Source organism: Emydura macquarii, unplaced genomic scaffold (genome assembly GCF_026122565.2).
Source record: "Emydura macquarii macquarii isolate MOO-44397 ecotype Brisbane River unplaced genomic scaffold, CSIRO-AGI_Emac_v2 contig_2676, whole genome shotgun sequence".
Lineage (NCBI taxonomy): Eukaryota > Metazoa > Chordata > Testudines > Chelidae > Emydura > Emydura macquarii.
Genome location: NW_027132813.1, coordinates 32,035,579 through 32,056,152, shown reverse-complemented (window position 1 = coordinate 32,056,152; position 20,574 = coordinate 32,035,579). Strand labels below are relative to the sequence as shown.

The 20,574-nt window shown below is 44.1% G+C and overlaps 1 protein-coding gene across 3 annotated transcripts in view; it reads right to left on the bottom strand.

Moving 5' to 3' along the window:
* The window catches only part of CUNH2orf73 (chromosome unknown C2orf73 homolog), a 29,507-nt gene extending 9,730 nt beyond the window's left edge, over window positions 1-19,777 (bottom strand). Inside the window, exons 1-3 of one of the 3 annotated variants that reach the window (XM_067565152.1) lie at window positions 19,771-19,777; window positions 4,219-4,450; window positions 3,076-3,229 (exon numbers count right to left, since the gene is read on the bottom strand). In XM_067565152.1, the coding sequence (XP_067421253.1) occupies window positions 3,076-3,229; window positions 4,219-4,404 (340 nt within the window). In that variant the 5' untranslated portion in view covers window positions 4,405-4,450; window positions 19,771-19,777. Of the gene's footprint in view, window positions 1-3,075; window positions 3,230-4,218; window positions 4,451-16,189; window positions 16,208-16,804; window positions 17,169-19,770 lie in introns of those variants that run through there. The other 2 variants (XM_067565151.1, XM_067565153.1) reach the window with 2 other exon arrangements.
* Window positions 19,778-20,574: the final 797 nt, after the last annotated feature.

Below are 20,574 nucleotides of genomic sequence, written 5' to 3'. Positions count from 1 at the left end.
GACACAAAGCAGATGGAACATGGCCCACGATCAAATATTTAATCCAAGCTCTATTGCCTTCAGTTGTTTATTGTCTTATATACTTAAGAGTTGGGCTATGGTCTTAGATCTTATAAGCTAAACATGGTCAAGTGGTCAGGCTTTGAATAGAAGAACTCCAACAAAGCCCACGGTTTTGGTGATACCTCTGCGTTAGCGCTGACGACAATCCAACACAAGGGTAGGAGGAGATTCTTTTTTGAGTGGACACTAAAGTGGAGGTCCTGAGCAACTGTAATCAACAAAACATGCATCGTGCTTTTTTGCAATAACAGGAGCAGTAGTGGCAAAATTCTAACATGGTAATAACGATATGCCTATCTAAATTAGAGTGCCTGTGCTGTTTCAATTGGATATAGTATCTTTTTTCATTTCCAGTCCTAAATGGTTGTATAACATTGCTATGCTTTGTAATATAACTACTATGTTCCACACCAAAGCTGAATGCACTACAATGATAGGAACAGTGGTTAAAATAGTTCAAACTAATCAGGGAAGCTCACCACTTCTGGTGGATGCCATCATTGATTTTAATGACACTTGGGGATGCAATGCAGTGAAGAGACGAGAATGGGGACAAAAAATGTATCCGAAAGGAATTCACATCCCAAGCAGATACATAGCCAGCGAAAAAGAGTGTATGTGTGGGTGTGTTTGCGTGGGTGTGTTTGCGTGCATGACACACAGCAGCATGTCCATTTTTCTCCTACCCTCCTTCCAACAGATGCAAGGATAGAGAATCTGTGCCAAGGATAGAGAATCTGTGCCATAAACCAAACAAGCAGAAGTTGGGAGTTTGGCAGCTTCTTGCCTCCAACAATTTTCAACATCTGATGCAATGTCCGGTATTTTGAAAGTTGCAGGGATTTCAATGAGATTTTGAATACATGTATTATGAATATTTATGCTTCCCCCTAGGTGGGAGAAAGAGCCAGCAGTTGCAGGTCTCTTTGCCCTCTCATCTTTGAAAGAGGAAAGTCAGCAGGGGCATAGACGTTGCTTTAGAGGAAAGGAAGTACATACGGACTGGGACACCTTCTTTCCTCAGTTGCTGTTGCTACTTCACAGGCTGCAAGAAAAATTGGTAGCCCCAGACTCTGCCCAGCCAACTACCAGCTTCTCCTACTGCTCTGACATCAAATTCTCTTGCTGAGTTAGTCTCCCTCACCAACCTAAGAGGAGAGGGAACCCCAAGTGTGCAGCACTGCCTCAAGCTGGAACAAAGAGAGGGAAGAGAAAGGAAGCTGTGCTTGCCCCAGTTCCCATTTTTAATTCCTGGTGAAGAAGTGATTCCTATACACATAATATCTAAAATGCTTTGGACTTTTTCAGCATTACATAAACTTAAGAGGACAGATTCTCCGGCCTGTTCTGTTCCCTGTGTGCTGCTCAGGCTGCACAGAGAACAGGAGCCAGTTAAATTCTCCAACTGGATAGTCCCCTCGCCACATTTTAAAAATTGTTCATGTCCAGGCTCCCTGTTGGCCTGTAGAAACTCAGTACAGCAAAGCATCTGGGCCAATATATTTTTTATTTCAAATATATCATTTCACTAATTGTAACAATGCTGGCAGAGAAAAAAGCTGGGTTGTTAAACAGAAGATACTTGGTTGCATTCTGTCCTGTTTTCTGAGATTTAAATAGTCAATGAGGTTATAAATCATTATTTTGGTGGAAAACAATGAAGCTCAGCAGTAGCACATTGACACTACTATTATTCACAACTATTGCTAAATTCTTGTCATTGCAGTATTCTTCGATACCATAAAGAGGTAAAGCAGCAATCCCTTCGATCCTGGCATAGCCAACAAGGGTGTTGGTCTGTGGACCAGTTGCGCTCTTAGAAGAAATATGTATGGAATCAGAAAATGCAGCACAGCAGCTGCTACTGAGTGAATTATCATGGTAAAAATAAGTTACTTTAAATCACAGTAGCATGAGGACAGCCTGGCTTGCTGGTACCTCAGTTCTACAGAGCATGTAGAAAGATCCAGGCATGAGACTATTACTAATGCTGATATCAAGGCCAGTTAGTCATGCTAGGCCCCTACCACATACAGCATATGCACACTGTTGGTTGCCTTATGCCCCTCTATGGACAATTTGATTTTAGAGGATAAGAATCTGAAGAAACCTCGTGGACAGGGAGTAAAGTGCCACTCGCTATTATGACACTGCAGGATGCAGGCTTAGATCCCAGTTAGACAGTTTTAACATATTTGGGGAAGACTTACTTTTATTAATTGGTTCTACAACAGCTGGCGGAAAGGTAAGTAAGTTAGGTACCCCTGTTTTGGGGCACAACTAAGACAACTTTCAATCTTATTCACTCTTTGACTGCACCTTTTTATGTAAGAGAATATTCAGTGACCAGTTAGGTGACCAACCACAAAAGAAACGGAGAATAGTCAGAACAAATACCTTCTTTCTGATAAAAGTATTACAAATATCTGGAGAACAATTATGAATACCAAATACATTTGCAACTGATGGGAATAGTTCAAGGAATGTTTGCAATTCAGTCTCCAGCTACATATAAAAAATGAGACATTTCCATAATTTGTATACTCTGAAAGAGTTTGTTTGCAAACGGCAGAAGAGAGGTAGCCAATAGGATGTCAGCAAGTATTTGTATGTATTATATACAGTGGTTGTTGTTAAATGGACTACACTTACCAAGTGTTCAGACATTATAATAAGTGCAAGACAAATGGACAGTTAGATAGAGACTCAGCTCTTAGTTACATTGTTGTAAATCCTCAGTAACTCAACTGACTTTAATGGAGTTATTCCAAATATACAATTGGTGCAATTGAGATCAAAACTTGATCCACAACAGAGAAAGACCCCACATAAAAGTACCTGATATGCCTCTGTTATTGCTTATTCTGAATATAGCAAAAAACTATGGATATGCCAGGGTGATATAACTGTTGGCACATATTGACCTTTTAATGGTGATCACTTTTACCATTAGGACTGTATGGTACCTAGCTTGGTGTGTAGGAAAAAAAGAGCTTCTTTACAAGTTCTTACCTATTCCACAGGAAGGCTGTAGTTTACTGCTGTATTTAGTTGAAGAAGACAATGTACAGGCTGGCTTCTGGAAATCATTTCTTTGAGTGCTCTGTCTGTCGTAAGGTGGACTATAATGATATACACATGGTTCCCCACTTGGCCACCAATGATGCTTTAAAGTCAAAGGGAATAAAAATGTATGTCTATTGACACACTTAGATATAAAGCAAGTATTGACAGAATGCGTCTCCAATTCTTCCTCAGACTTCCATCAGTTTTCAACTCCCCCCTTTACTTCCAATATTCCTTAGCTCATTCTGACTCCTAAATAGAAGAAATCCAGCCAAGTCTGAAATTTGATTGATATGGCCCCATTGACATCCAGCATCTTTCTTCCCCTTCTTCTGTCCTGCACTGAAAATCTTCTCTCCTCGCTCACTGTGTCAAGGAAAGGCTCTGTCAGCAGGGAGCCTCTCACTACCAGAGCCTTTCCCTGCTGCTGGAGCCTTTTACTGCTGTGGGAAAAGGCTCCGGCAGTGGGACATTACACTGCTAAATACAACAGTGTAGACACGAAAGGTAATACTTGGACATGTAGAGAGCCATGTATGATATATATCCTGGGGTTTCAGCCATGTAGATCACTCTACTCATCTAAACTGTGTCTCACTGTACACACTGGTACTTACACCTGTGCTAGTTGAGCATTCAATATCTGTATTCTACATGCCACCACAAGTGTAGATGTAGCCATAGAAATGAGATATACACACACGCCATTTAAGAACCATTGTTCCCCTTTTATACTAATATACAAAAAGAATCAAATTAAACTACAAACTACACCATACTAAAGTAAATCCAAGAATCTGATTTGAACTTACAAAAGCAAGGACAATCAGAGTTTAGCTATCTAGCCTCTTTGTGCCTGGCAAAACAAGTATCTTCACACAGTGAATGATTTTACATCACATATATGATGCATTATTGTGGCACAGAGTGAGTTAAGCAGTGATTTTAAGGCTTAATACTCTATCTCCTTACTATTGAGGGGTTCATTCAGATCCTTAGGATTAGTTAATATAGTTCTTTATACAATATAAATGTACATATTATTTAGAATATGACATTAATTTGAAAGACAATGCAAAATGGTCCTACCTGTTTAGCCATTGTGCCTCCTGTTTCCATATAGTATATTGGTTCATTTAAGAACCTTACGTTGGTGTTAATTAATTTGGCATAATGTGGCTGGGGATTATTGCGCCACTCTGGTGAATACGAGTGCTGGGAAGACTGTTTATTCTTTTTAGGTATATATTCACTGTTGACGTTTTCTATTCTCATGTTCAATTCTGGTATATCAGAATTAAATATTCTGTAAGTATTTGGGCTGAAAGACACAAGATGACAAAGAGCTGATTATTGCCGTAGACATAACTCAATATTTGTTGATAGTAATAGTTACAACACATAGAAGAAGATAACAAAATATTTGCAAAGAACTCAGTAGGTCTGATTCTGATTTCACTTACTAGTTTCCAAGTCCAGAATAACTCTGATTTCAGTGGAGTTTCTCTGAATTCACATGGTATAAAGGAAAGCAGAGTTTAACCCTAAGTCCTGATTCTGATCTCACTCACTACTTTTGCACTAACATATCGGACTCTACTAACTTCAATGGTGTTACTCTTGATACATACCTGTGTAGGTAAAATCAAGATCAGGCTGTACAAATAGCTTCTGCAGACTGCGCTGTTACAATGTGAGCTGGCATCTGCTCGCCTTTAAATAACCTTACATCAGTAAGTCTGATACATCTTACTTGACAATGAGTGCTCAAGACCACTTCACCTTCTAAATCCTTGGGCTGGGTTGCCTATTCTTCAATTCTTCCTTACAATGCCCCAGCATTCTATTCCTGATCCTCCATAATCCAGTTTTTGCCCTGGCCATTCTACCAATACAGCCCTCCCTAGAATTATTAATGATTTGCTTGTAGCTAATTCTCAAGGTCTCACTTCTTTTCTTATCCTTCTTGACTGATCAGCTCCTTTTGCGTATCTTACTACGCACCTAATAAATCTTTCACATGTTCCTAGCATAATAACCTTTCTTTTCTACATCCTCTCTCAGCTGGTGTCCAAGGGATCTCTGTTCTTAGTCTTCACTCCTATCTTTATACTCTGCCTTCAGGGACATTATCTCTGATCACAGCTGACAAGATCATTTGCACATTAATGACACTCAATAAAATTCCTCCTTTCTTTCTTTTTCCCCTGCAATCTCTCATTCAGGCTTGTCTCCATTTCCATAAAATTGAATAATAAGTTAAACATTCAAATTACAAAAGAAAACTGCACCCCAATACAAAAAAACGCAGACTACTTCAAAAGTATTTCTATGATGTAACGAATAGATACTTTATTAGAAAAATAATAAATAGAACTGATAATTAACGTAAGATGTAGCTAATGTTTCAACAAAAAAGTGTCTTCCTCAGAGCCAAACATACCCATATCCTATAGGAAGAAATTTCTTATTTATGCAATAGCTTCAGATCATGAACAGGAAATAATACCACCTACAGATGTCAGTCACTTATCTCATACTAATAATTGCTGGATTCAAAGCAATTAATAAATAAGTCTGTAAGAAGCCAGGTCATTTTGGCTCTGAGAAGACACTTTCATACTCAAACATAAATAATAATTACTTTATTAGCATGATGGTAATGTCTAGAGGCCCTAATCAGGATAAAAACCGGGGAAGCTATACAAACACAGGAGAGAAACACAAATGGCAATCTTTCCATTGACTTCAGTGAAAGTTGGCTCAGTTCTGAGTTTAAAATCTCATTATATGAAAACATCATTTCTGTTTACTAATAAAATAACCTTTTTTTTTCCAAGATACTCATTGGATGGAAAAGTTACCGAAGAAAAGGTAACTTTTACCTGTAGCAGCACTTGGTGGTTTATGGCTGTGTTTGCTAGGCACCCAAGATTATAAATTAGTTTTGCCTAAGTCTGCATTTGGTACATTTAATTTACAACAAAAATAAAAGGACTTTGAAAATTTTTCTGTCTACTCTGCCCAACTCTTCATTTCTTCCACATTTCAGCTTCTATACATCTCACCCACCTATTTACTCTCTCTCTCTCTCTCTCACACACACACACACACACACACAAAACAGATGTTTATACACAAATGTGCACACACACAAAATCATCTTGCCAAGGAAATGGGCTGAGTGGGCTGGAGAAGGTATGTGGTGCATCCCACCCCAACCCCCACCCCCAGCCCAGCCCTTCACAGAACTGCCCACTTCCCACCTTTCTTCCACAAGCAGATTCCCAGGTCCACATAGAGCTCTCCAAAGAACATGGGAAGGAGGAATACTGCCATAGAAGTGGCCCTCATGAGAGGAGATCATCACATAGACAGTCTTCTCTGAACATGGTTCTTCATAGTATGATTGAGTCCAAGTCCAGGTCATAGTCGCATTTAATTCTGCCCCACTTTGCTGGTTATCTCCAAGATCCATGTGCAGTCCTTCTTAGTATATTCAAGGGATTATAGTAACAACTTCTGTTGCAGGCAGAGAATCAAGAGAAAGACTTCCAGCCAACAATCTGTTCATGAATGTTCTAACAGATGTTTCTGTTTTACTATGTGATACCCACCTCCCAACCTGTGTATTAAAGAACACACTTTATTATAGCATGACAGCAGTTGTTCCATGGCTAACGTTGCAAATGAAGGCAAAAGATGCAGCACAGAAAGTGCAGCCCAGAAGAATAGAAGAGCTTTATTACCTTTGCACCACCTAGATTCAGGCAGCTATGAGGGCTCAAATGACCCATGGCATAATCTAAACCAGCTTCAGGGTGCTACATTGTTCCTGAACAAGAAGAATTCCTCCCTTCCCACCTTCTTCGGGCTCTTATGACGCCCATATGCCAGACTGGGGGCCAGAACAGGCCCAAGTTTCTATTATAAACCTGATTTGAGCCCCCTTTCAAAATTCCACAAAACAGTAGTTTCAAAAGTGGTAGTCTGACACACTGTCTGGGGCCAAGGGAGAATTATTCTCAAGATCTGAAGTGACTTGTACAAGAGGTCCCTCAATTATGACACCCTGAACATACTTCCCACAATACTCTGTTTTAGGTCACATGCCAAAAAAGAAAGGATAAAATATACGTTACTGGACTCCCCTATCAGAGATCTATTGCCTGGGACCAAAATTTAGTTAATTAATTATCATTTTTGTTAGTAATGCCACTAGGGACCATGTGTTTTGTTGTGATTATGTAAGCGGGGGAATGGTCCTGCTAATGTGGGGAACTTCCTGACTTCTGCAGTACCCTGGTGGAACTTGTAGCAAAAGGATCTGAGTCCCCGCTCCAAATCTCTTTAGCTGGAGGCCTGCCTTAGCTCGAGGACTCCCCTTCCACTCTCCCACGTGGTAATCCTCACAACCTTGACAGGATACCTGGGAGGCTTAACCCCCAATCTTGTAATGGTCACGTAGGACAGAGGCTCAGGTGTCCCCGCTCCGGGGTACTCTCACCACACTCGCCACTTCCCTGATCCACTGATCACTATATTAAGTTCACACCAAATACAATTTAATAAACAGCAATTGTAAGATAAATAAGGAAAAGATGGAAAAGGGTAGACGAAACAAGGAACCTTGCCCTACAGGCATGGGAACACATCAAACCATAGTCTCTGAAACTAAGTTCACAGCCTATTCCTCATACATCCCAGGCTTCCCTCCTAGGACCTGGTTGCGCTGAGCTGATACTGCTTGTAAGAAACCTGCTCTGGTGTGGCCACATGCCCTCAGGCTCTAAATGGGAGGACCCTTCTTCCCAGCACTGGCTCTCTCGTTGGGTTCATGTCCCCTCTGAGTCTGGCCTGCAAGGCCCCTCATCTGGTGATATCTCCCTGCACCGGGCCCTCTCTGCCCAATGTCCCGCCTCGCTCTCCCCAGCTGCTCACCACACTCAGCTGCAGTGTTACTTGTGGCACAGTGAGTGTCTGCTTTCCTGGCTCTGGCCCCGCTGCTCCCCATTTTCGCTCAGCCCTGGCTCACCATTGGCATGGCTGGTCTGTGCTGCTCCAGCTCTGCTGTTGCTCTGGCTCCAGTCCAGCTCTGGCTTCAGGGCTGCTCCTCTGGCCAGGCTGTTGCTCTCTGCCCAGCCCAGCTCAGCTCAGCTCAGCAGGCTGCTGCTCTCTCCTTAGCTCTGCCCTACTCTGGCTCAGGTAGCTCCAGTTCACACTGAGGACAGGCTCCTGACTCCCTCATTGGCCTGCCTGCCCTTTCAATCAGGCTGACCTGGAGCGTTGGCCTCTCCCCATTGGCCCTAGGGACTGTCAGTCAGAATCCTTCAGCTGTTTCTTTTCAGCCCTTCCTTTTTTTTTTTTTTTGGCTATTGGGAGATGGCCAACCAAAAAAACCCATTACGTTTCAGTAAGGGGCCAACAGCCCCCTTACACTTCAAATACACCTCAAAGGACTGTGGGAGAACAAAGCATTGGGTTTTTGTTTTTTGTTTTTGTTTTTGTTTTTTTTGGGGGGGGGGGGAGGAAATATCACTAGCCCTTTCCTTTACAGAGATAGAACTCAAACTATAATAACCCTATCACCAGGGTTATTGCTCAGGGAAAAATAATATTTCCATCAAAAGGCTTGCAAAGGAGATATCATATCCCTTATGTGTCACTTTGCTTGAATACTGTACCCTTTACTCCAATCTTTTCCTTTTTAGACAAAGCTTTTTTGGGTAGGCACTGTGTTTTCTGGTATGTTTGTACACCGCCTAGCACATTTTGGGTGCTATCAGAATAAATTCCAAAATGTTGTGACCTGTCCATGCCTAGGGTAGCCCACCTGAGAATGCCAAGGTCAGGGCAGGCTGCAGAAAGGAGAGTGGATTCTCCCAAATTGATGGTTTACACTGCAGTTAGATTCCCCAGCCAGTTACAAACAATGCTTCTGGTTATCAAGAAGCTAAAACAAAAAATTAGACAGCCCCCTTTATCGCATTACAGTCTCTGGCTCCCAGACAGCAACTAGGTCTAATAAAGAGATAACTTAGCTGAAACTCTACTCCCTTTACCAAAATGGTCTCCTGACCCCAAAGAGTCAGTCACATTGCAAGATCAATAGAAATTTGGCTCTTATCAAAGTACCACACTGCTAGCCAATCCTTTAGTAACTAAACTAAAGGTTTATTATAAAAGGAAAGAAATAAGTGATAAGAGAAATGATAAAAGGTCAAAGCAATCAGATACATACAAATGACTATAAAGTCCATATATATCGGATTCGTAGTAGAATTGTGGAGTTTGCAGGCTTGTACAGTCTCTCTAGCATACATCCAGTACCTGGCTGGGTCTCAGTCCTTTGTTTCACCGCTTCAGTTGCAGATGAGTTGATCCAGAGGTAGGAACAGAAATGAAAACAAGATGGGGATGGTGCAGCTGCCTTTTATGTTCCTTTGTCATGTGGCTTGTCCCAAACACAGCCGCACAGCACATAGCATAGGAAAGCCCCAGAGTCCCATGTCCCTGGGCATGTTTTCACATGTCCTGGTGACTCATAAGGTGTAGCCCTGGGTTCTTTCACAGAATTCATTGTACCTTTGAGTTTCCTTGATGGGCCATTAAGCAGGCTTAGTGCTGTTGCCATCTTGTTTGGGGTCTCACCCAGAAACACAGCACAAGTGTTTGGATTCAGATATATCATACATATTTAGAACTCAATACAACAAACACAGATACATACATAATAATGTGCTTATCTATTTTAGCAAAGTATAACCTTTCCATTGGTATCTGAAATGTCGTATCTCATACAAATTATTGTAATTTTGCAATATTGATATCAATGTTATGATGACTGGTCATTCACATTCCACCCAGCGACACAGTTGTAAATAATTTTGTAACAAAATTAAAATAAAACTGAAGGCAGAAACAGAGAAATTAAGAGATGCATGCCAGGAGGAAATAAATTTCCAGTGTGCTTAGGAGACGCAGGAAGCTGTTCTGCTGGTAGGCATCTCACTGAGAAACACACCTCTCTATCCACAGCATTCAGTGGCTATAAAGGGGCAGAAAGGACACCACTGCTGCACAGGAAGAAAGCAAGGGCATGACTACTGGGACACCAGAGCTGTGAACTATGTGCAGAGAACACAGTTCTATTACAACCCAGAAAAATGGTTCTTTGCTTTGGATGAGAATTGTTGACATTTTCTGCTTAGATTGTGAGTATGTGGAGCAGGAATTTAAATGCTACCACAATACAAATACCAACAGTTGTAAACTGGCTGATCCTTTGTGGGTGCTGGCCCTTGTTCATGGTAATCTCTGGTAGGTTAGAGAGGGTTTTCCATTTTTTTAGCCACTAATAATGGGGGACCTCAACTATTGCCATATGCCACCTCAGGGTGGATGCAGAGACAAAAATTACTAGACACCATTAATGACCGCTACTTGGAGCAGCTACTGCTGGAACCTACAAGGGGACAGGCAATTCTTGATTAGCCCTAAATGCAGCACGGGATTGGGCCCAAGAGGTGATTAAAGCTGAACCGCTCAGTAATAGCGACCACAATGTAATTAAATTTCCCATTCTTGTAGGGTGGGAAGGGAGGAAACAAAGAAAATCACTTAAATAAAAAAAAAAAGAGTAACTGAACTATACAAAAAATGAGGAAGCTAATTAAACAGAGACAAGAAAAAAGAAGAGAAGATGAGTGAGGTAATATCTTTTATTGGACCAACTTCTGTTGGTGAGAGAGACAAGCTTTCAAGATACACAGAGCTCTTCATCTAGGAAAGGTACTCTGAGGCCTTGTCCACACTAGAAAATTTTGTCAACGCAAGTTACAGTGATGATCAAAAAACTCTGTGATCACAACACTTGTGTCTGTCCACACAGCACTCGTATCGCCGAAGTTCGTCCACACTTGGTGCTCTACCATTGATATGGAGAGCTGTGCACTGTGGGCAGCTATCCCACTGTGCAACTCGTCACCTTGTGCCACTAGGAGTTGTGGGAAGGTGGAGAGGATTCCAGTGTATTATGGGTGTGGGCTCAACGTCCCATGATGCAGTGATTTCTGTCCTGTCATTCCATGGGTTTCTGGTTGTGTTTTGCAGCATTTTTCAACAGCCCCAGTTTCCTGAGCGCCCACCATCTCTATCTGAAATGATGGAGCCTGTATTTCTCTCCACTGTTGTTGTCAGTGTTCTGACCACATTGTGACTGTTCATGCAGCATATCATGAGCTCCCAATTAGAACTCAAATCTGAGGTGCCTGAGCTGCTTTGTGCAATGCAAACAGACAATGTCAGATTTGCATTTATGGAGCATCTGCACATGGTGCACTGCCACTTTTGGGCATGTGAAACAAGCATTGAGTGGTGAGATCACATAGTTATACGGAACTGGGATGACGAGTAGGGGCTGCACAACTTTCAAATGCACAAAGTCGCCTTCATGGAAATCTTTGCACTGCTCATCCCTACCCCGCACCGCAAGGACACCATAAGGAGTGCTGCCCTCTCAGTGGAGAAGCACGTGGCAATCGCTGTATGGAAGCTAACAACTCCAGACTGCTAGTGGTCGGTTGCTAATCAGTTTGGAGTCAGGAAGTCTACTGTTGGAGCTGTGTTATTGCAAGTGTGCGGGGCCATTAATGACATTCTACTATGAAGGACTGAGAGTCTTGGAAATGTGCGTGAAATAGGAGATGGCTTTGCACCGATGGGATTCCCTAACTGTGGCGGGGTGATAGATGGCATGCATATCCCAATTCTGGCCCTGGAGCATCTTGCAACGAAGTACATCTATAGAAAGAGGTACTTCTCTATGGCACTGCAGGTGCTTGTGGAACACTGCAGGCGTTTCACTGACATCAACACACGTTGGTCAGGTAAGGTGCATAACACTATCTTCAGGAACCCTGGCCTGTACAGAAAGCAGGGACTTCCTTTCCCGACCAAACGATTCCAATGGGGGAAGTTGAGATGCCTATTGTGATCCTGGGAGAGACCTTTCTGCCATGGCTCATGAAGCCTTATATGGGCAACCTGAATAGCAGCAAGGAGCACTTCAACAACAAGTTGAGCATGTGTCAAATCATCATTTGGCAAATTAAAAGCTCACTGGCACTGCCTTTATGTCAGGTTAGACCTAAATGAGGAAAAATATTCCCATGGTCATAGCCGCTTGCTGTGTGCTCCATAACACACGCAAAGCTAAGGGTGAAAAGTGTTTCTCCCTCGGCACGCAAAGGTGGATCATCAGGCAGCTGAATATGAACAAGCATATGTCAAGGCTATGAGAGGGGAATACTGTGGGGCCATTCGAATCACGGAGGCCTTGAAGAACTGTTTTGACAATGAGCATCAATCTTTGTAAACAGCGCTATGCTATGCTATGACTGCTATCCAGCTTGAACTGTGTATCAATATGAGGTGCAACCACCAGGTATAAGAGACAAAGGAAGATTGTGAATAACTGTTATTTAATAAAGACACTGTGAAAGATAAGCAAACAGATGAAAAGCTGGCCTGGAGGGGAGAAAGCAGTGAGGTGCAGAGTGGGCTACGACAGCTGGGTGTTAAGTTCAGTTATTGTTCTGGACACTGTCTGAAGGGGTGGAGTAAACGGGGGATGAGATGGGCCGGGAGTTTGGTAGGAGTGTGTAGATAGAGTTTGGGGATGGCATGGAAAACAGTTCGGTATTGGCTGCGGGAGGGCAAGCACGCATGAATTCAATCTGCAGCGGTATATGTAACTTTAGCAGTTCCGTTTGCTCCTCCATGGCTTCTGTTTTCCCTCCTCTACCTGCCAGTTTTATGATTTTCAGACAGTGTCTCCATGTTCCTTTTTTCCTTCCTGCCTCAGACTGGAGAAGCTCTTGGAACATCTTCTCTGTGCTTCTCTGCTGTCGTTTTCTTATCAGCCGCAGCTGTGGGATGCCCAGGGGGCACTCAAGCTAGGGAAAAGATGTGGGTGGTTGTTTGGGTATTGATGCAGGTAGATAGAAACAACATTTCAAATTGTACCACCATTTTTCACAGGCAGAGACCATAGAAGCCGATCTCACTCCTGCGTAAGCAGGGATGCATCTCCTTCCTGCAAGCAGCTTCAAACCAGGATCCCTATGCTGCTCACCTGTGCATGGACCAAAGCGACGTACAAGTACAGAAAAGTTTTCTACAATGGGGGAAGAAATAAAGCAGCTCTGCTGAGGAATCACCAGCAGAGGATTGGCAAGTACCTCCAGGAAAGTTTCCTAGCAATCTCTCTGGAGGATTCCCGTGAAATCTGTGTGCATTAACACACTTTTCCATCGCACTGCCTACCCGAACAGGGGAATCGGAAGCACATGCAAACAGCTTTTCTTGTGCATTTTTATCCCTGGAAGCAGCTGTATCATGCAACCAAGCAAAGGACAGCTGTATCTCATGTAACCAAGCAGCATCAGCTCAAAAAAAGTTACTTACCCAAGCTCCCCTCTCCTGCATCCTGCATGCCAGAGCTGTAGGGCTGGGACTGGCTCAAACCCTCCAGGACCAAGATGAGGTCCTGGCTCCCATGTGAGCAAACGACCCAGTCCCCTGCTCTGCATAGTCCTCCGACTCAACCTCCTTGTCCATGACTTCATTAGGGTTGAGTCCAGTGTCCACTGCCCCTGGGCCCGCGGAGGTATCCACGGATCACTTGACAGGGGAGGTGGGGTTGTCACTGCGAATGGCTTCCAATTCTTATAGAAGTGTCAGGTCTTTGGCTCTGCACCAGAGCGACAATTTTACTCCCTTGCCTTTTGGTACCCTGCCGCAGCTCCTCAATTTTTGCATGGCACTGCAATGTATCCTGTTCCTAGCCCTTCTCCACCATTAAATGAGAAATTTGACTGTAGGTATTATAGTTCTTTCGGCTGAAGCAAAGCTGGGACTGCACAACCTCCTCTCCCCACATGCTGATCAGATCCAGAAGTTCTGGTGTGCTACAAGCAGAAGAGCTTTTGGTGCATGAAGCTGCCCTGGTCATCTGAGATCATGAGATGTGAGCTCTCCACACCAACCAAGCAGGAAATGGAATTTCAAAAATTCCTGGAACTTTAAAGGGGGACAGGCGAATGGCTGCAGGGCAGCAGAGTTCAAACTGATAGCCAGAATGGTCAGTATGGGCATTGTGGGACACATTGGTAAGGCATGATGTCCCTTTACAAAAGCTGTATTGACTCTTCCTTAGCATAATGTGTTTATCAATCTATTAGAATTCTCTGAGAGTGTCAAGCATGTGGACAAATGCAATCCAGTGGATAAAGTATACTTAGTCAAAGGCTTTCTGAAAGTCAAGGTTCCACACCACAGTCTCTTCAGCAAAGTAAGCAGTCAGGCGATAAGAGGGAAGGTGATTTCATGGATCGGTAACTGATTAAAACATAGAAAACTAAGGACAGGAATATGGTCAGTTTTCACAATGGAAAGAGGTAAGCAGCAGGGTCCTACAAGGATCTGTACCAGAACCAATGCTGTTCAACATTCATAAATGATCTGGACAAGGGGATAAACAGTGAGGTGGCAAAGTTTGCAGATGATATTAATTACTCAAGAGAGTTACATCCCAAGCTGATTGTGACGAGTTACATATGGATTTCACAAAACTGGGTGACTGGGCAACAAAATGGCAGATGAAATTCAATGTTGATAAATGCAAAGTAATGCACATTTGAAAAATTAATCCCAGCTATACATACAAAATGATGGGGCCTAAATTAGCTGTTGCCACTCAAAGATCTTGGAGTCATCATGAATAGGTCTTGAAGACATCCACTCAGTGTGCACTGGCAGTCAAAAAAGTTCATGTTAGGGACCATTAGGAGAGGGATAGGTAAGACAAAGTATCACTATGCCACTATATAAATCTAAACACCTTGAATACTGTGCAGTTCTGGTTGCCCCATCTCAAAAAAGAGACATTAGAATTTGAAAAAGGTAGAGAAAAGGGCAACAAAAATTAAGGTTAGGGAACAGCTTCCATATGAAGAGAGATTAAAAAGACTGGGACTGGTCAGCATGGAAAAGAGATGACTAAAGGGAGATATGATAAAGATCTATAAAATCATGAATGGTGTGGAAAAAGTGAATAGCGAAGTGTTGTTTACCCTTTCACATAACACAAGAACCAGAAGTCAGCCAATGAAACTAACTGGCAAGAGATTTAAAAACAAACAAAAGGAAGTACTTCTTCATAAACACAATCAACCTGTGAAACTAATTGCCAGGGGATGCTGCAAAGGCCAAAAGTATAATTGGCTTCAAAAAAGAACTGGATAAGTTCAAGGATGATAGGTCTATCAATAACTGTTAGCCAAGATGGTCAGAGACACAACCCCATGATCTGGGTGTTTCTAAACCTCTGACTGCCAGAAGCTGGGAGTGGATGATAGGGGGTGGATCACTCAGAACGTGCCACGATCTGGCATTGCCACTGTCAGAAGACAGGATACTGAGCTACATGGCCCATTGGTCTGACAGTGTGGCCATTCTTGTGTCTATAGCCTCCCAAGGCACACACATAATTGCAGGCACATGGCACAGGGTGCAGTGAGATAGAAAGATCAAGGAGTTCAGCTAAAGGCTTGGATCCTATTCTTCCAAATCCTTACTTATTTGAAGAGCACTTGGTTCCCAATCCCAAGACTGCTGCAGGAACGGTGTCTATTCAGATGAGAGGCCCTGGGGATGGGTCAGTTGATTATCTACTCTATTGATTCCCTCTGATGCACCTGGCATTGGCCACTGTCGGAAGACAGGACACTGGGCTAGATGGACCATCGGTCTGACCCAGTACGGCTGTTCTTATGGACAGGCAGCCATTAAGGGCTCAGTCCCCAGGGCCCTGAGCAGAGGGTGCTAAGCTCCTGGCAGGACAATGCCCAATGGTACAGAACAAGGTGTTACCCCCTCCAGCACCCACTCAGGGCCAGGTGTCTGCAGGGACTGTTGCTCATGGCTGGCCCCCTGAGGTCACATGGATTAGAGGCTGGCCCTGGCCCAGCCAGAGCCCTGAGGCAAAGGCAACACTTACAGTGGCTGCGGGGGCGCCTTCTTCCTGCGACGCAGGCTGTCCTCTGGGGTCTGGCGCATGGTGCCCTGGGGAGCGGCAGGGCTGGGGCAGCGGGAGGGCGCGGAGAGGAGTGCAAAGGGTGCCCCTGGGGGGGTAGGGCCGCGGCTCGAGGGTGCACGTGGCGGTGGGGAGGCCTGCAGCGCGGCCAAAAGGGGGCGCGGGGGGTGCCGGGCAGCGGGGAAGGGGCGGGGGCAGGCGGGCCGGGTGGGGGAGGGGAGCAGAGCGGAGCGAGGGGCAGGCGCAGCCGCAGCAGGTGCGCGGCGGGCGCTTGGAAGGCGGCGGCGGCGGCGGCGGCGGCAGCAGCAGCAGCGTTAACTAGGCGCCGCCCCGGCCCGGCTGTTCTGTTGCCGCGCGGTTGCTAGGAGACGCGGGTGGGGCAGGGGCGGGTCTCTTTCCCCTCCCCCCCCCCGGGCCCGGCCCTGCGCCACTGAGTATCCGCCCCGCCGGGCTGCGGGTCGCAGGGAGCTGGGCGCGGGTCCCGTGATCCGGCCCCAGCCGCGCCCCGGACTCCCGGGTGCCCTCCGTCCCCGCTGACCCGGCCGCACCGCGGGCCGCTCTCGCCGGCGCCGCACCCACCTGCCCCGGGCTCCTGCGCCAGCCCCGTGCTTGGCGATGGGCGGCCCTGCCCGTCCCGCTGCACGGGCGGGACACGCGGATCCAGCGTCGCTCTGCAGCCGGCTTGGCTTCGCTTCGCTTCGCTTCGTTTCGCCGTGGGGAATCCATCCCACCCCGCCCGAGAGGAGTGTGGTGCAGATTGCTCCAGTGCAGACGAAAGCCCCAGTCAGTCAGTCAGTCAGTCAGACCAGACCGGACAAAACCAGCGCTGGCCACAGCGTAGGTAGGTCCTGGCTCCAGTCCAGACACTGAACAGGTTCCCCGCACGGGTACTGAAAACGGTTTAAGCCCCGCACACAGCGTTGGTAGGTTCTGTTTCAGAGAATGATCCTTACTCCGTTTTGTAAAGCGCTGCAAGCTCTGCGGTGGAGAAGGGCTCTAATAACACTAGCTTATTTCCACACCCGTTCAGTGGAGCCCAGAGCTGAAAACCATTTCCCACAGCCCTTCTGTTTCCTAGCACTGATGGGTGACAGCACCACAGCATCTCCTTTTCGAATCATCTGCCCTTTTTAAATAAAAACAGCCCCCAAAAGACAGACTCTTAAATAGAGGCCATTCCTCATTGGATTGCAACAACATTAAGGAGTCTTGAATCTTTTTACCAAAATTCAAATCTGAAGAAAGGTCTTCAGTTCATCGCCAGAGGTATTCACCTGACCACGTTTGTTTTCCACTTAGGACAAAGTTGTTTCTGAATTCATTTGTCACCATTTTAAAAGTTCGTTTGTCTGTCTTCCTCGCCCAGAATTAAAAAGATAATTCTGGAAATTGTAAATCTGTATATTTTATGAATTCAGCTTGAGCTATGAAGGAGACATTTATTTCAACTGTGGTTATTAACCAGGAGTTAAAATTAAATTAAGAACTTTTTACAGTTTTATGAAAGGTTTTGGACATTCTGGTTAGCCTCTCCAATTGTTTACTATAAATCCTTTCAAACAATTAGATTATAGGAGGTATCTAGACAAGGATTTTAAATATAAAGATCTCCCTGAAACTAAATTAGTTAACAGGTAATACTACATTTAGTGACCACAAAATGGATTAAGAAAGGGATAAAGTTCGTTTAATCCAAGAAAAGTAGACAACAGACCTCCTAAGCCAAACTGCCTATGTCCTTAAACCAGTTTAATTTGATTGAAGTTTTTCAATTGACCATTTTCCCTTCTATTTGTGTATAGGATTTTTTAAAAATGTTTGTTAAATGTTTATAGTGAAAGGAACAATTTGCTGTATTAAATATCATTATATACCTATAGAAAAGAACCACAAACAAGCTTTTACATAAAAAGACTTCCATACAGAAGTGAACTAGTGCTAGTCTAGTCAATAAACATTAGCTTCACTTGTTGCAAAGGGCTGGAAAGGTTGCCTCTCCCTTGTGTGCCATTGCAAACAGTGCTCACTCAACTCTTCACTTGCAGACTGTGACTACCCAGCACTACCCTTATGTTTACATAATTACAGTCATGGCATGTGTGCTGCTATAGTGATGGCCAAGTCATCACTTTCCTTATAAACTTGGTGTTTAAAGTATTTATAACTTGGCTCTTACAATTTGCCCCTGGACATAATTTGCTCCATAAGGGCTCAACCTAGGAGAATGACAGAGTGTGCTCTATGGGGAAGAAGCAGTCCTGATACAACTGTGACTCTTATCCTAGCATTTTCTTGTAGCTACCAGCTAAAGCAAAAAGACTAATGTGAAAATAAAGAATGTTCTAAATATTCCTATGTAGGAAAGGATTTTAACGTGAAAGAGAACAGTAACGTTAACCCTATCTCCACCTCCAACTTCTATTTTTCAATATGTTTTTATATTTCTTGACTAGGCAGCCACTTTCTCTTTTCTGCGTGCCTGTGTAAAGAATCCCCTATGGCCTTACACTGTCAGAGAACATACTTCACCCCCAAATACCCACTAGATCAGTGGTGGTGCTAGCCCACTGGGGGCCCTAAACAGGAATATTTTTGCCCCTTCATCCAACATAATAAAAAGCAAACAGGGGACTCCCTTGAGCTACTCAGGGCACTAAGCAATTACATTGGCTGCTTATGCCTACCACTGGCTCTACACTGTATTGTAGCAGTAAAAGCAGGAACTCCATGGGGAAGCCCTGACTAGTTATAGTGAGATGCCAAAGTCATCCACTGTTACTACCAGCTACAGCTGAGCAGCTAGAAGACAGGAAGGGAAGGGGGAGAAAAAGCCAAAACAAACAAGCAAGAAAAAACCCAGAAGCTGTGCCTGGAGCAGCACTATAGAAGAAGCTGCATCCTGATCATCTGTGAAGCTTGAAATAAAATTCAGAGGCAAGTCCCAGAAGGAAAGAAGAAAGCTGCAAGGGCTTCTGGGAGTTTGAGGTCAGCCAGAGTTTTACAGTCTGCAGACTAAAGGGACTTGAGAGAACATTGGTGGGAAGAGAAGTGCCTTGGCACAGGCATTTGGGTTTCTAAAACTTAAGTGGGGAGAGGGAAGAAGTGACAAAGCTGAAAGCAGCCTGGGAGGGCTGAACATTCTATCTTGTGGAATGCTACGTTGCAGTTATCCATATTTCCATTATGTGTAATAAGCTAATAGGGTCTGAGAACTTCATCTGATTTCAGTCAGGGCTCTCTAATCCTCCACACCCAAACTATCTAGAGTGGCTCAAAACCATGAGTGCCAGCCTTGGGACAGAATGTCAAAAAGCAGGGCAGAAACCCCAGACTGGTTGTATGATTTATAATTAGATTTCACCAACCCAGTAACAGGTGTGAACTCCTAAAGCACAACAGTCTTACTATCGAGTCACAGACAGTCCCCTTGGGCATTCCCATCTATCTCGCCAACCAGGCAAGCTGGGCTATGTAATAGATGGTCACTTTACACCAAAAATCATAACATTCAGGTTACTGCTGGTCCCAAAGGACCAGTCACTTACCCCAGGACAATTGTACTCAGATCTCAAACCAAAGACAGTGCACCTGTAGCCAGTTCTGTAATAAATTAATTAAGAGTTTATTAACAAAGAAATGGGAGTTATTTCCTGTTTTAGCTTTGTAAACATGCACACAAACGAGTTACAGTCGGAGTTAAAAAAGGTCATATTAGCGTCCATAAAAAGTAGCCCTACATGTCTTTAGGGCTGACCCATGCCAAGCAGCATGGGGCTTTCTTGCCTATGTTTAGGAATCTTTGCCCCTCAGAGTCCAGACAGCATAAAGCTTCCAGTTTCTCCTTTTCAGTCATTTTTATCCCCCTCAACCCAGAATCCAAAATGATAGGATGAAGTCATATGCAAGTCTCCCCTTCCTGGAAGGAGTGAAGAATACAGTCAACAAGGTCTCTGTCCTTTGATACTACACAATGCCTCATTTGCCATCTGGTGTGCAGAGGAAACACTTTACCTTAAATAATGCTTCTTTTCCTGTTTGGTGAGTTACACAATTACAGAGGTTTACAATGTAAACACTCAATATAACTTTATATCATGGGCTACAGAGGTTATAAGTGAGATCAATACATGCAGCATCCTACAGTATTCATAAGGTCTAGACACATTCTTACAACTCTAATATTCATCTTAACAATACTAACCTGCCAGGCTGGTTTCCAGCTATGTATTTGTCAGTGTTCAGTGAGGCCTGGGGCCTTGGCATGAGCTCACACCTGGTCTGCCAGCATATCACTATCACTGAATAATTTTTTTTTGAATCTGTTGAGTCAGGCATATCTCAATTACACC